This window comes from Carassius carassius, chromosome 12 (genome assembly GCF_963082965.1).
Source record: "Carassius carassius chromosome 12, fCarCar2.1, whole genome shotgun sequence".
Classification (NCBI taxonomy): Eukaryota; Metazoa; Chordata; class Actinopteri; order Cypriniformes; family Cyprinidae; genus Carassius; species Carassius carassius.
In genome coordinates this window covers 9951112-9963470 of record NC_081766.1, presented here as the reverse complement: position 1 = coordinate 9963470, position 12359 = coordinate 9951112, and the positions used below count along the sequence as shown (strand labels likewise).

Below are 12359 nucleotides of genomic sequence, written 5' to 3'. Positions count from 1 at the left end.
TCACAAAAACTCAAGACATCAGAACTCACCTGTTCAACCTTAAATATGCGCTGATTACAGTAACACTGTAGTTGTTCATTGGCATAATTAATGCAGAACTGTTCGAAACTGTTCGTCTTGAAATCTTCAAATCCAAATAAGTCCAGGACACCGATAGATAAGCACTGCGAGGAAGATAATATTTTATAAAATTCAATGTCTTTCCGTTTGCCACCAGCTGAATGGATCAAGTCAAGTCCTTCCAAATAAATTGCATGTACAGTACAGACCAAAAGTTTGGACACACCTTCTCATTCAAAGAGTTTTCTTTATTTTCATGACTATGATAATATATAATATATATAAATTGTAGAGTCACACTGAAGGCATCGAGGGGTATTTGACCAAGAAGGAGAGTGATGGGGTGCCACGCCAGATGACCTGGTCTCCACAGTCACCGGACCTGAACCCAATCGAGATGGTTTAGGGGTGAGCTGGACCGCAGACAGAAGGCAAAAGGGCCAACAAGTGCTAAGCATCTCTCGGGGAACTCCTTCAAGACTGTTGGAAGACCATTTCAGGTGACTACCTCTTGAAGCTCATCAAGAGAATGCCAAGAGTGTGCAAAGCAGTAATCAAAGCAAAAGGTGGCTACTTTGAAGAACCTAGAATATGACATATTTTCAGTTGTTTCACACTTTTTTTGTTATGTATATAATTCCATATATAATTCCACATGTGTTAATTCATAGTTTTGATGCCTTCAGTGTGAATCTACAATTTTCATAGTCATGAAAATAAAGAAAACTCTTTGAATGAGAAGGTGTGTCCAAACTTTTGGTCTGTACTGTATGTAAATAAAATATAACAAACAATACAGTGATTGTTTAAATTAAGGATCCATACTGGGACAGACTCTTCCAAATCTCTCTGGTTAAGTAGAGCGTGGTTGATTCGCAGGACAATCCAGTCAAACAGGGCACTGTACAGAGATTTGGCCATAGAGTCTCTGGCAGTGATGGCCTGAAGACAACAGTTTCAGTATGAGGTCAACAGATTCTTAAGAGTACAGAAATTACAAATATAGATGCTAGACAGGCCTCTTCAAACAGCTGACTTCACACATAAAGTATGACAGATATGCATTTAACACATGACAAGTCAATAAATGAATGGTAAAGAGTAGACAAATGGCAATATATGTACAACCTTACACATAAAAGACAAATTTACCTCGCTGTGGGTATAAGGCAGGATCAGTGTGTCATTAGCAGTCACTGCTTTTCTTGTAGTCAGTGCTTTCACAAGCAGCTCCACTTTAACCTGTAATTCAACAGAAATTAAATAAAAAAGCTTTTAAACCATGTGACAGCAATTTGTCACCTGATTTGACAGATTTTCACAGATTATGAAATCCTTTAAAATGACGATTCCAAATAACTCAAGTGCAAAATGAGTAAGGGGTTCCACTTGGAAAAGCTGAAAGCCAATTGTGAAGAATATAAAAGGCTTAGAGTGATCTGCTAAAAATCATGATTCAGTTTGTTAAATCAAAATCATCAATCATTTTATTGATTCCTTTAATATTTTGAATATGAAATGTGAATGCATATTTGGGTTTCGGTAAGTGATGATGAAGTAGTTGTGGAGAACCAATAAATTAATTCATGTCACAGCACAGTATTTCCAAAGAACTGGGGTGGGGTGGGGTGGGGATATTGCTGAGTATTACTATTTAAAGGAATTATGTTATTACATTTCTGTGCTGTATAACACAATGAATAGAAAAACAATGACACCAAGTAGGAGGTTCCACCTCTTGTAGTGAATTTATACTGAACACTAAAGTGGCCAGTGGTACCTTAAGAAGGTCAGAGATAGCAGAAAGAACACAATCTGGTCCAACTTTAAGCCCCTCGCCAACAACTTTAGGCTCATACGTCACATTTCCCAGGTATAGAATGGCAGAGAGCACAGAGAATATCCTGAAAAAGACCATCAATAATTAAACTACAATAAATATGCATTATATTTATAAAATATATTGACTTTCTTTGCAAGGTGCCTTAAAGAATTACGTCCAAAAAAACATTGCAATAGAATGTTTGGTACTTTTTAAGGTAACAATGCAAATCGAATGACACATGGGAATAGATTTTGAATAATTTAAAAAGTTCCTATTTTGTCTTAATAATTACATTTCTAACACTGTATAAATAATTATTAATTACCAGATTTATATAACCGGCACATTTGCATAAGGAAACATTGCTATTCCTTGGAAGACAGCTCATAATGATTTAAATGTGTCAGGTGACACTGATGTTGCAGTACTGCATTAAACACTGCCGTTCCTTAGAAGACAGCTCATAATGATTGAAATGTGTCAGGTGACACTGATGTTGCAGTACTGCATTAAACACTGCCGTTCCTTAGAAGACAGCTCATAATGATTGAAATGTGTCAGGTGACACTGATGTTGCAGTACTGCATTAAACACTGCCGTTCCTTAGAAGACAGCTCATAATGATTGAAATGTGTCAGGTGACACTGATGTTGCAGTACTGCATTAAACACTGCCGTTCCTTAGAAGACAGCTCATAATGATTGAAATGTGTCAGGTGACACTGATGTTGCAGTACTGCATTAAACACTGCCGTTCCTTAGAAGACAGCTCATAATGATTGAAATGTGTCAGGTGACACTGATGTTGCAGTACTGCATTAAACACTGCCGTTCCTTAGAAGACAGCTCATAATGATTGAAATGTGTCAGGTGACACTGATGTTGCAGTACTGCATTAAACACTGCCGTTCCTTAGAAGACAGCTCATAATGATTGAAATGTGTCAGGTGACACTGATGTTGCAGTACTGCATTCTGTTGTCATGGCAAAAAGAGGAAAGTGCAAAATAAAAAGGCTTGATATATTTTCCCCCACCGTGACAAGTACAGAATTTCACCCATACATACACACATATATACACATATGCACACACACACACACACACACACACACATATATATATATACAACATTTATGGGTAATTGTTAAAAGTACAGTTCAATGTAAACGTAATGGTTTTAACAGAGCAAAATAAATATTACAGATAAAGCATAATCCAAAAATAAGGTTTGTGTTCATTATAAACATTATAATTTAACCTCTGAGACAAACCTTCATCACCATCAGAATATTTCTTTTACTTCTCACTTACAGCTTCTTGGTCGGAGGCAGAAAACCAACCATCTCCATGGCCTGATGAAGCCTACCGAATTCATGCTTCATTTCTGCTTGATCCTCTAAAATTGGGATTTCCTGTGAGGGGCAGAAGAGTGAAGAATTTTTGGAATTAATGGAACTGTTGACATACAGTAAGTATTAATAAATTGCTATACAAATAAGAAATATAGAGTAGTCTTCATAGTCTTAAAAGAATTTGATTATTACAATGTCTTAACAGGACAAAAAGAAAAATAAGCTTAAGAAGAATTCTTCATTTGCCCTCCGTTTCATCTCACCATTGCTCAAAAGACAATCGAGAGCATCATGAACACTAAATGAAACTAAAATGGCTTTATTAGGGAAAACTGATTCTAAGTGATGGCTGTTTTGAGAGTTACTTCTTTGAGGTAGTGGTATTCTTCAGGACGCAGGAGCTTGAACTCATCTTTCTCGTCTTCTGAGGCTCCAATCAAAAGGTAGTAAAAAACATGGTAATTCCTGAAAGTCAGATAACAAACAGACATGGAATGTATGTCGATGTGATACATTTTTCACATCTCCAACACTTTCTATTAAAATGTAAAATGGATAAAGATAATTGTTTTCCATTTTTTTTTACCTTTCAGTTTTTTCTCTGGACACAAGACGGCATTTCTCCAGTAAGTATTTCTCAACAACAGCCCTAAAACATTGAGCAAACAGTATAAGGACTTTTAGATCAATTCAAATCAGTGGCATGTAATTTAGGTTTGGTTTTTCTGCAAACTTTTTGAAAAGCAGGGGAATGAGATCAACAAATGTTGTATGGTGGATATAACATTAATTATTAGTATTACCGGTACATAATATTTCTAAATAAACATAATCCTCATAAGATAAAATACATTAGCATCAAGTTAAGAAAATCTCTTATGTGACTGATAAGAAGCTGTGGGCAGAAGTACACGGATGACTCACCCTCTCACAACGCCGCTCTCCAGATAATTCACTTGAATGAACTTCCCAAAGCGGCTTGAGTTGTTGTTGTATGCTGTTTTGGCATTTCCAAATGCCTGAGAAAACCCGAAAAGGAATGCATCAGATAAGCAAATTGTTTTAAGCTGACAGAAGAATATTTCAGACTAAAAAAAAAGATGTGATTTTCATGAATGTTGACAGACAAGTCTTGTGTTGAGGCAAAGATGGTGGCCTAACTTAATCAGTTCAACTAGCCTTTAAAACTTGTCAAACAGAGAAACTGGATCTGAAACCATTTCTGACATTAGAATATTACTATTATTAGTTGCTCAAACCATAGCACGTAGGTTGTCATAGATAATAAAAAAGAAAAAAACATTTAGTGGGCAGCACATAACTACTTTTATCTCACCCACAAGCATCACAAACAAATTAACACATCTATTTTTGATCGATGTTTTCCAGTTTGATTTGTTTGATGTGATTAATGCTTATATACATGTAATTTTACCCATGCTAAAATGCTTCCTCCTATTCCAGTTAAAAACAAGAGTTCACCATAAAAGAAATTTAAAATCTGTCATCATTTAGTTAACATGTCATTTAAAACTCATATGACAATCAGTGACACACAAATTAAAATGTTTTGAGGAATCTCTTAAGCACTGTTTTTGATACATTAAAAACATATGGTAGGGGCTATCAAGCTTCAAAATTGACAAAAAACATAAAAGTACTCAAAATTACTTCAATATAAGTCTTATGAAGTCATATGATAAACATACGGTTTCCCTGTTCCACTTACATGCTCAAAGGAAAATAAATACTGAGGAAACGCATGAATAGAAAGAAAGCTAAATGAAATGCTACATCTGTTAGTTGTTAAGTTTTTATCAGCTGGTCTGAAAGAGCATGTCACAACATGTTGGCGTACGCCGACTCATTCTGGTATTCTGATAAAGCCAACGCCCAGTGCTTCCACATACGAAACAGAAAAATTAATGGTTAGATGCTCAACAATTAGGCTGAGGTCAGGCCGAACACCGCTATACATCTTCAACAGCTGCTAGGTGTGCTTCCCACAGAGCTCTATCTTGTCCCTTTCACACGGGAGAAGTAAAAGTACAAGGTTACAACTCACAAGGACACTCCTCAGATGCACCTTTAATGACTATTAAATGAAACTCTCAATACCAATGTTCAGTAAAAGTGAGAGTAAAATTCAGTCCAAGTGCAACAAATTTTATTCTCAAGACTTGACATGACCCAGTGCTTCGCAACCCATTTTTTTCTTTCTCAAAAACGTGTTCCATATATTTTCAACAGTAACTGGATTTTTTACATTTCCAGAAATAATGGGATTTTGGCATATTTTTAAGCAGTTGCTATTGTTGTTGTGAGTCTCTATGATATTCAAATTCCTACATCTGGTTTTGGTTCCTTCTTAACTGCAAGGGATATACCAAACATAAATCTTAAGTAATTTAAAAATCTCTTCAAAAAGTTACTTGATTTTAGACATCATTTATCATGTCCATAGTCCAATCTTGCAGCTGAAGTTTAAAAACAAATCTTTAAAGTGATATTTCACCCAAAAAAGAATTTTCTCACCATCAAGTCATCCTAGGTGTATATGAAATTCTGTGGAGTTATATTAAATAATGTCCAGGCTAATCCATGCTTTATAATGGGAGTGGATGGTAGCCCAAAATTTGAAGTCGAAAAAAATTGCACCCATCCATTATAATAAAAGTTCAGATTGTGCCTGAGTCCTTCGTCATAAGATGGGACGCCACTCTCTCGTGAATGCGCAAGCTGGAGATTACAGTTTATAAAGGTTTAAATACGGATATTTTTCTTACACAAACACATCACTTCATTTCAAAAGGTCTTTATTTACACCCTGGAGCCATGTGGACTTCTTTTATAATGGATATAAATTTTGGCCTACCATCCACTCCTATTATAAAGCATGGATTAGGCTGGACATTATTTAATATAACTCCAATTGTTCCAGTAAACAGGACTATGTTTTTAAAACCAGACTAATTTCATAGCATTTACAGTTTTTGATTATGAACACCTAAATATCTAATCTAAAAAACTCTTTAGGTGAGGAAAGCTGTATAATTTCAATATCTGCTTAAAGGCTAAGCTCAATGAACCAAAACATAAAACACAATTATCACAGTGTTGGTGACTCTCAGCTGATGCATAATAGATAAACAGCACTATGTGAAAATAACACTACCAGACAAACAATATGCATATTGTGTTGAGGAGTGCAAGTGAACGCAATGCACAAAGGTCTCTATTATGAAACAGTGAAATGGGATACAGGAAGAGGTGCTTTTAATTAAACAAAGCCAAAGGATGATAACATAGAACTCAGTAATATGATGCAACGCTTATTTGTACGAATAAGTATCTGAGCAAACTGTCCCAAGTTTGTGCATATTTATATTTGTTTATATTTTCATGATTCTTGGATGAATAGAAAGTTCAAAAGAACAGCATTTATTTGAAATACATGGTTTTCTGTTTCATTGTCAAATAAATGTCTTGACTATTTTCATTTTAATACATACTTGCTGAATAAAAGTATTAATTTCTTTCAACAACAAAAAAAAAAATCTTACTGATTCCATACTTTTGAACAGTAGTGTCCTCTTGATCCCAAATTAAATACTGGGTAACAAACTTTACAATAAGGTTCTGTTAGTTAACATTACTTAATAACATTAACAAAAAAATTTACTAACAATGATCTAGGCACTTGTTACTGAACTTATTAATCTTTGTTCACATAACTGTTTATTAAAGTCTATTAAATAATATTATCAGAAACAACTTTTCATTTTAGTAATGCATTAGTAAATATTGAATGAACTAAGATTAATAAATGCTTTAGAAGTATTTTCCATCGTTAGCTCATGTTAACTAAAGTAGTTAACTAATATTAACAAATGGAACCTTATTGTAAAGTGTTACCAAGTACTTAATCTGGGAACAAGAAGACTTCAATCATCCATTTCAGGTGCATGTTTTATTTATCATTTACTAAGTCACATGACATCTAACAATTACCTAATCTATTTATTAAAATACGTATTAAATATTAACAGTCACACAACCTCATGTGTATAATGATAAACTTTTACCAATCCCTTCTTCTACCCATGACACACAACTACTGAAATCATAACCTATTTTTTTTTTCGACCATCACTCACTAAAAAGTCTATTTTAAACCAGCAAGGCATAACACAAGCTGCTTTTTCCTCTTTGCCATTTATTTTCTTTATATACAATGCTGAAGAATTGAGAGGGGCTGGGGCGTGCTGATAAATTTCAAAAGAAAGCTTTTACAAAAAACAGAGAACTTGCTCAACCTGTTTAGAATCAGATTGAGAATCCCAGTAGGGTAGTGCATGACAAACAGTGACAAACGGTGACTGACAGCTCTGCTTGAGGGGGTGGAACTTCACCACAGTAAGGAAACATGAATTATGAGTTATTTCCCCAAGAGAACTTCAGTGGCACATTAGTAACACTTCAACCTAAATCTTGAAGAGAAAATGTAAGGAAGCGGACTGTTCAGGGATATATATACCATATTGGTAATGAATAGATTGTATAAACAATGGAAAAACTCCTAAGAGTGTTGTGAACTAATCATTTATCTCATTGTTTTGAGCATTCCAAAATGGAAGCACCTAAAAATATCAGAGTGTGTTGAAACCCCTAAACTGTGATCCAGTGAGTCTCATGATCTGTAGCAACCATTTATAGTGTAAAAGGAGAAGGAGGTCTGTTAGGAGTTCCTAGGAGAAGAGGAGAATCTCTTTTCACAGTACAGTATTGAATCGACAGTATCACATTTTTCATAGTTCTCTTGGACTGTTAATAGTTCTCAACTTGAAGATTTAAGAGAGTGCTAAATACTATGATAGTTAAAGCCACATCCTGCACAGAGGTAATCATTTCCGTCCTAAAAGGGACTCTTTATCAGTGCACCAAGAAATGGAGATGAGTCAAGCAACCCAATAATAATTGAGACTACAGTTACAGACAAGATACAAAAAAAAAAGAAAAGAAAAGAGAAAAAAAAAGGATAAAGTGGATCTAGACTTACCTATGTTTCTTCTTTTTGTTATATGAAGATTACATTAAAACTGACTTGGGCCAGTATTGTTACTTCTAAAAAAATTTTTAATGGTAATTGAAACAGAATAAAAAAATAAATATTACATGGAAAAATCAATCAAGTTAAAAACTCAAAAAATAAATAAATTAGAAATGTTGGCTTGGCAACTAACTGAAATAAATAAATTGAAGATTAAATTATTAAAGATTACAAACATACACAATATAAAGTGGATTATGAATAATATTATAATAATATATAAATTATATTCAAATAAAACTGACTTGGACACTAAAAAAAAAAAAAATTAAAAAACTAAAAATTATTTTATAATGTGTACTAAGGATTAAAAAAAAAAAATCTAACTGTGAATTTAGAAAGACAAAGGAGTCCATGAAGATATTTTCATGGTCTTGTCATGGAATAAGGACCATTTGGGCTAAAACTCCTTAGCCTTCTTCGGGTCTTGGTCTTGAGCTCAACCTATTCAGGTCTTAGCCTGAACTCTAACTTGAATGAGCTGATTATGCCTACAACACTACCACCATCGTCATTTCCACTACAGAAATGCTGTTAAAATCAACACATCATGCGAACATGAATCATGATGTGGTGGAAAAATCTTTGAATGTCCAAAAAAATAAACTAAATTGAAGATGAAGAAACAACATTTATTGCTGAACCCTGAACAAGGCTATAGATGCCATTCATCCAATAGACATTATCATTGTAAAGCATCAGGGTCTCAACATAACTTGCTGTTTTGCATCCTTTCTTGGTTTCCTATTACAACTAGAGCGCAATCAGACTTCAAAGTAGAAAATTAAATCTGATGAACCTCAAACCCATAGCAGAACTTACCTCAAGCACAGGGCCTGCCCCAAGGATGGTTCGCTCCACTCCACTATTATAGCCCTTCTGGCTGAGGGCAGTCAGGCAATGGATAAGGAAGTTGGTGCTTTGCGTCTTACCAGAACCACTCTCACCGGAGATGACGATGCACTGGTTGACCTTTTTGTTCAGCATTGTGTGGAAGGCAGCATCAGCAATGGCAAAGATATGAGGTTCTAGCTTGCCCAGCGTGTGGTTCTCATATATCTTGACATATCTGGGATTGTAGATGGGGAGAAACTTGAAGGGGTTGACCGTGATAAGAATGTTTCTCGCGAATGTGTAGATCTTCTGCTTGTGGAAGCGATGCCGTAGGGTTCCCAAGATGCTCTCTTCCGTCAGCACGGGGAGGTTACATAAATCATCATATTCCTGAGGCTGCTGTGTGACAAAACCTTGATTCACAAGTCCCTCAGCTACTTTTTCTTGTCTGACGGATGTCATAACATCATACTGGATGGATCCATCATAGCTTCCCTCTTGAAGGGCAAAAAAGTATCCTTCACTTTGCGGGTGCTTGTCTTGGGCCTTTCTAGGCCAGAGAAGGACCCTTTGAACAGGCTGATCGCTGGCTTGAAGGAGCCGCTCCTCTCCGCCGTACTCATGGACCTCCACGAGCACGTAAGGCTTGGATGTGTCCATGCCAAGCGTGGCGAGAGCGGTCTTGATGACAGTGGTTGCCGTTGCCTCTTTTGGGACCCTGAGGATGCAGCCTTGCCCAGGTTTGATGGCAAACCTGGGGTAAATTTGCAAAGTGTAGACCGCTTCATCCTGGTAGCTTGTCGCCTTGTTGTTCGTGAGATTCATTCTTTAAACACACAGACAAGCATCAGCATACCACACTACAGCATGATAAAGATCTGGATACAAAAGAGAACAAAGAATATGAGTTTAAGTGAGAAACAGCAGTCAGACCACCGATGTATGCATGTACACACTTCTCTAATTGGGAACTGCAACAGTTTATAAATTAGCATAAACTGTGTGTCTGGTTGTACAGATTTTATAAGAAAAATATAAAAATATAAAAACAGTTTAAAACTGTAAATGTTTTAATAATTAAGTCATTTTCACTTTCAGTACTCAAGTTCATTTCTATTTATTTATAACTTACTCTTTTTCTCTGTCAGTAAGGTAGACTTTTCTTACTGTGTGATTACATGTAAAACATGTTCCAATATAACGTGGCGAATAATATTCTCCTAAACGTTCACAATATGAACACAGAAAGACAGATTTCTGGTTTTAAAATATTTTGGACATTTAGAAAAAAACATAATTATATCAATTCCATTCTAGCATAGCATAAAAAGTTATTTAATTGTATAAACAAATGAACGGCATAATAAAAACGCATCCAGTAATCAACAAACACGAGGGAAAACGCCATGACGCGTTTTAACAATCTTGACAAACTTTCTGTTTAGAGTTTAGAAAATCTGGCGATAGTTATCTTTTAATAAACTCAATAAAAAATAAAGTACATTGAAAAATACAAATACATTTACCTGTTTCAAAACACCTTAGTTGTGCTCCAGAGCGGAGTCATTTCCAACTTGGGAAAACCCCTGCCGTGCTTTCCAGACAAAACTTCCAGTGCCTCAGCTGACTAATAAAAGCTGTCCACCTGCGTTACCGCCGAACAGGACACCATATGCTGACATATACTGCACAGGTAAAACGATTACGATTCTGTAAGAAGCATAAGTGGCTGACACCGAGAAATGTTCAACGAGAAATAAGGAAGAATACTAACTCGCCTCCAGAATGTTGACGACACTGGCGCCTTCTTACTTCCTTAACACTGTAGTGTTTTAACTGCAGCTGAACCGTGTTGAGGACAAGCCGCCCTCGCCTGCATTCAAACTGACATTGCAGTCGCCGCGCGCTCACCGCTCACGCAGTTAACACCTGCTAGAAGGGAAGGGGGGGCTGGAAAACTGCAGCCGGTCTTGTCACAATTTATAGTTTAAATATCTAAATAATGTGATAAATATATATAATATATAAACTAGTTTAGTTTATTAGTCTATTATGTAATAAACTAGATTCTTGCATTTAAACAAGTCTTTTGGAACAAACATTATTATCACAAAGTGTCAATCTTCCAGTTGTTTTAGGGGAAATAAGAAATACTTCATTGGTAAATAATGCTACAATTATTCTGTTGGACGTACACTACTGTTCAAAAGTAATTTCTGCTCAACAAGCCTGCTTTGATTTGATCCAAAATACAGTAAAAACAGTAATATCATGATATATTAAATTACAATTTAAAATAATAATGATAAAATAGTAAACAATTTTCAGCACCATTACTTTTATTAGTCTTTAGTGTCACATGATCCTTTATAAATAATTCTAATATGTTGTTTTGATGCGTAAGAAACATTTCTGATTATTGTTGAAATGTTGAAAACAATTTTTTTTTTCAGGATTCTGTGATTAATAGAAAGATTGCCTTATATGTATATTCCTTATATGTAGTCCCATGGTATATTTGCCATAGTTGCCCTTCTGGGTCTGCTGCTTTGTCACCCTCTAAATCCAGAATTACTTGGAGTAAGCCATTTAAAAGAAGAATAGTATTTTATCTCTCTTTATTATCCAACACTGGACTGATTGTTCTTTATCAACACAAAAGCATGTTCTTTTATATAAGCCTGTTTTTAATAAATAGTATATAGTTATGCATATAATGATCAAATATATTGCGTATTTAAATTGTGTATTGTGAGTCTAATCCCCACCCCACCAAAAAAAAAGTTATGGTGGGAACTTGATTCAATTCGAGCACTGCCTGTAAGTAAAAAACTTGAATAGCCATCAAAGATCGAGTACCTCTCTCAAAAGTTATTGTTACGTTTGTGATTATGATCGTGAAAAATTAATTTAAATTTAAAAAGAAACTGAAACAGGAAAGGTAGCCTACACATTAATGCCCAAGTGTTACTCCACAATGCATGTTTGGTTCTCACCAGCAGGCGGCAGCATACAACACCAGTCCCTTTCCTTCACTATTGTGTTATTTCAATGAGAGAAAATCTAGAGAAGTTCGATTTTCTCGGTACAGTACAAAAACTTTCATTAACAATACAAACAAACATTATCATTACAACTATAATGCAATTTTATTATTATTATTATTAACCCTTATGCG

The 12359-nt window shown here is 35.2% G+C and overlaps 1 protein-coding gene across 1 annotated transcript in view; it reads right to left on the bottom strand.

Annotated features, from left to right (window-relative positions):
• LOC132155395 (unconventional myosin-IXb-like) overlaps positions 1–11107 on the bottom strand; it is a 29749-nt gene extending 18642 nt beyond the window's left edge. Inside the window, exons 1-10 of the mRNA XM_059564257.1 lie at positions 10960–11107; positions 9170–10059; positions 4162–4256; positions 3824–3886; positions 3603–3702; positions 3197–3297; positions 1841–1964; positions 1213–1302; positions 886–1002; positions 30–164 (exon numbers count right to left, since the gene is read on the bottom strand). Of these exons, the coding sequence (XP_059420240.1) occupies positions 30–164; positions 886–1002; positions 1213–1302; positions 1841–1964; positions 3197–3297; positions 3603–3702; positions 3824–3886; positions 4162–4256; positions 9170–10006 (1662 nt within the window). The 5' untranslated portion in view covers positions 10007–10059; positions 10960–11107. The remainder of the gene's footprint in view (positions 1–29; positions 165–885; positions 1003–1212; positions 1303–1840; positions 1965–3196; positions 3298–3602; positions 3703–3823; positions 3887–4161; positions 4257–9169; positions 10060–10959) is intronic.
• Positions 11108–12359: the final 1252 nt, after the last annotated feature.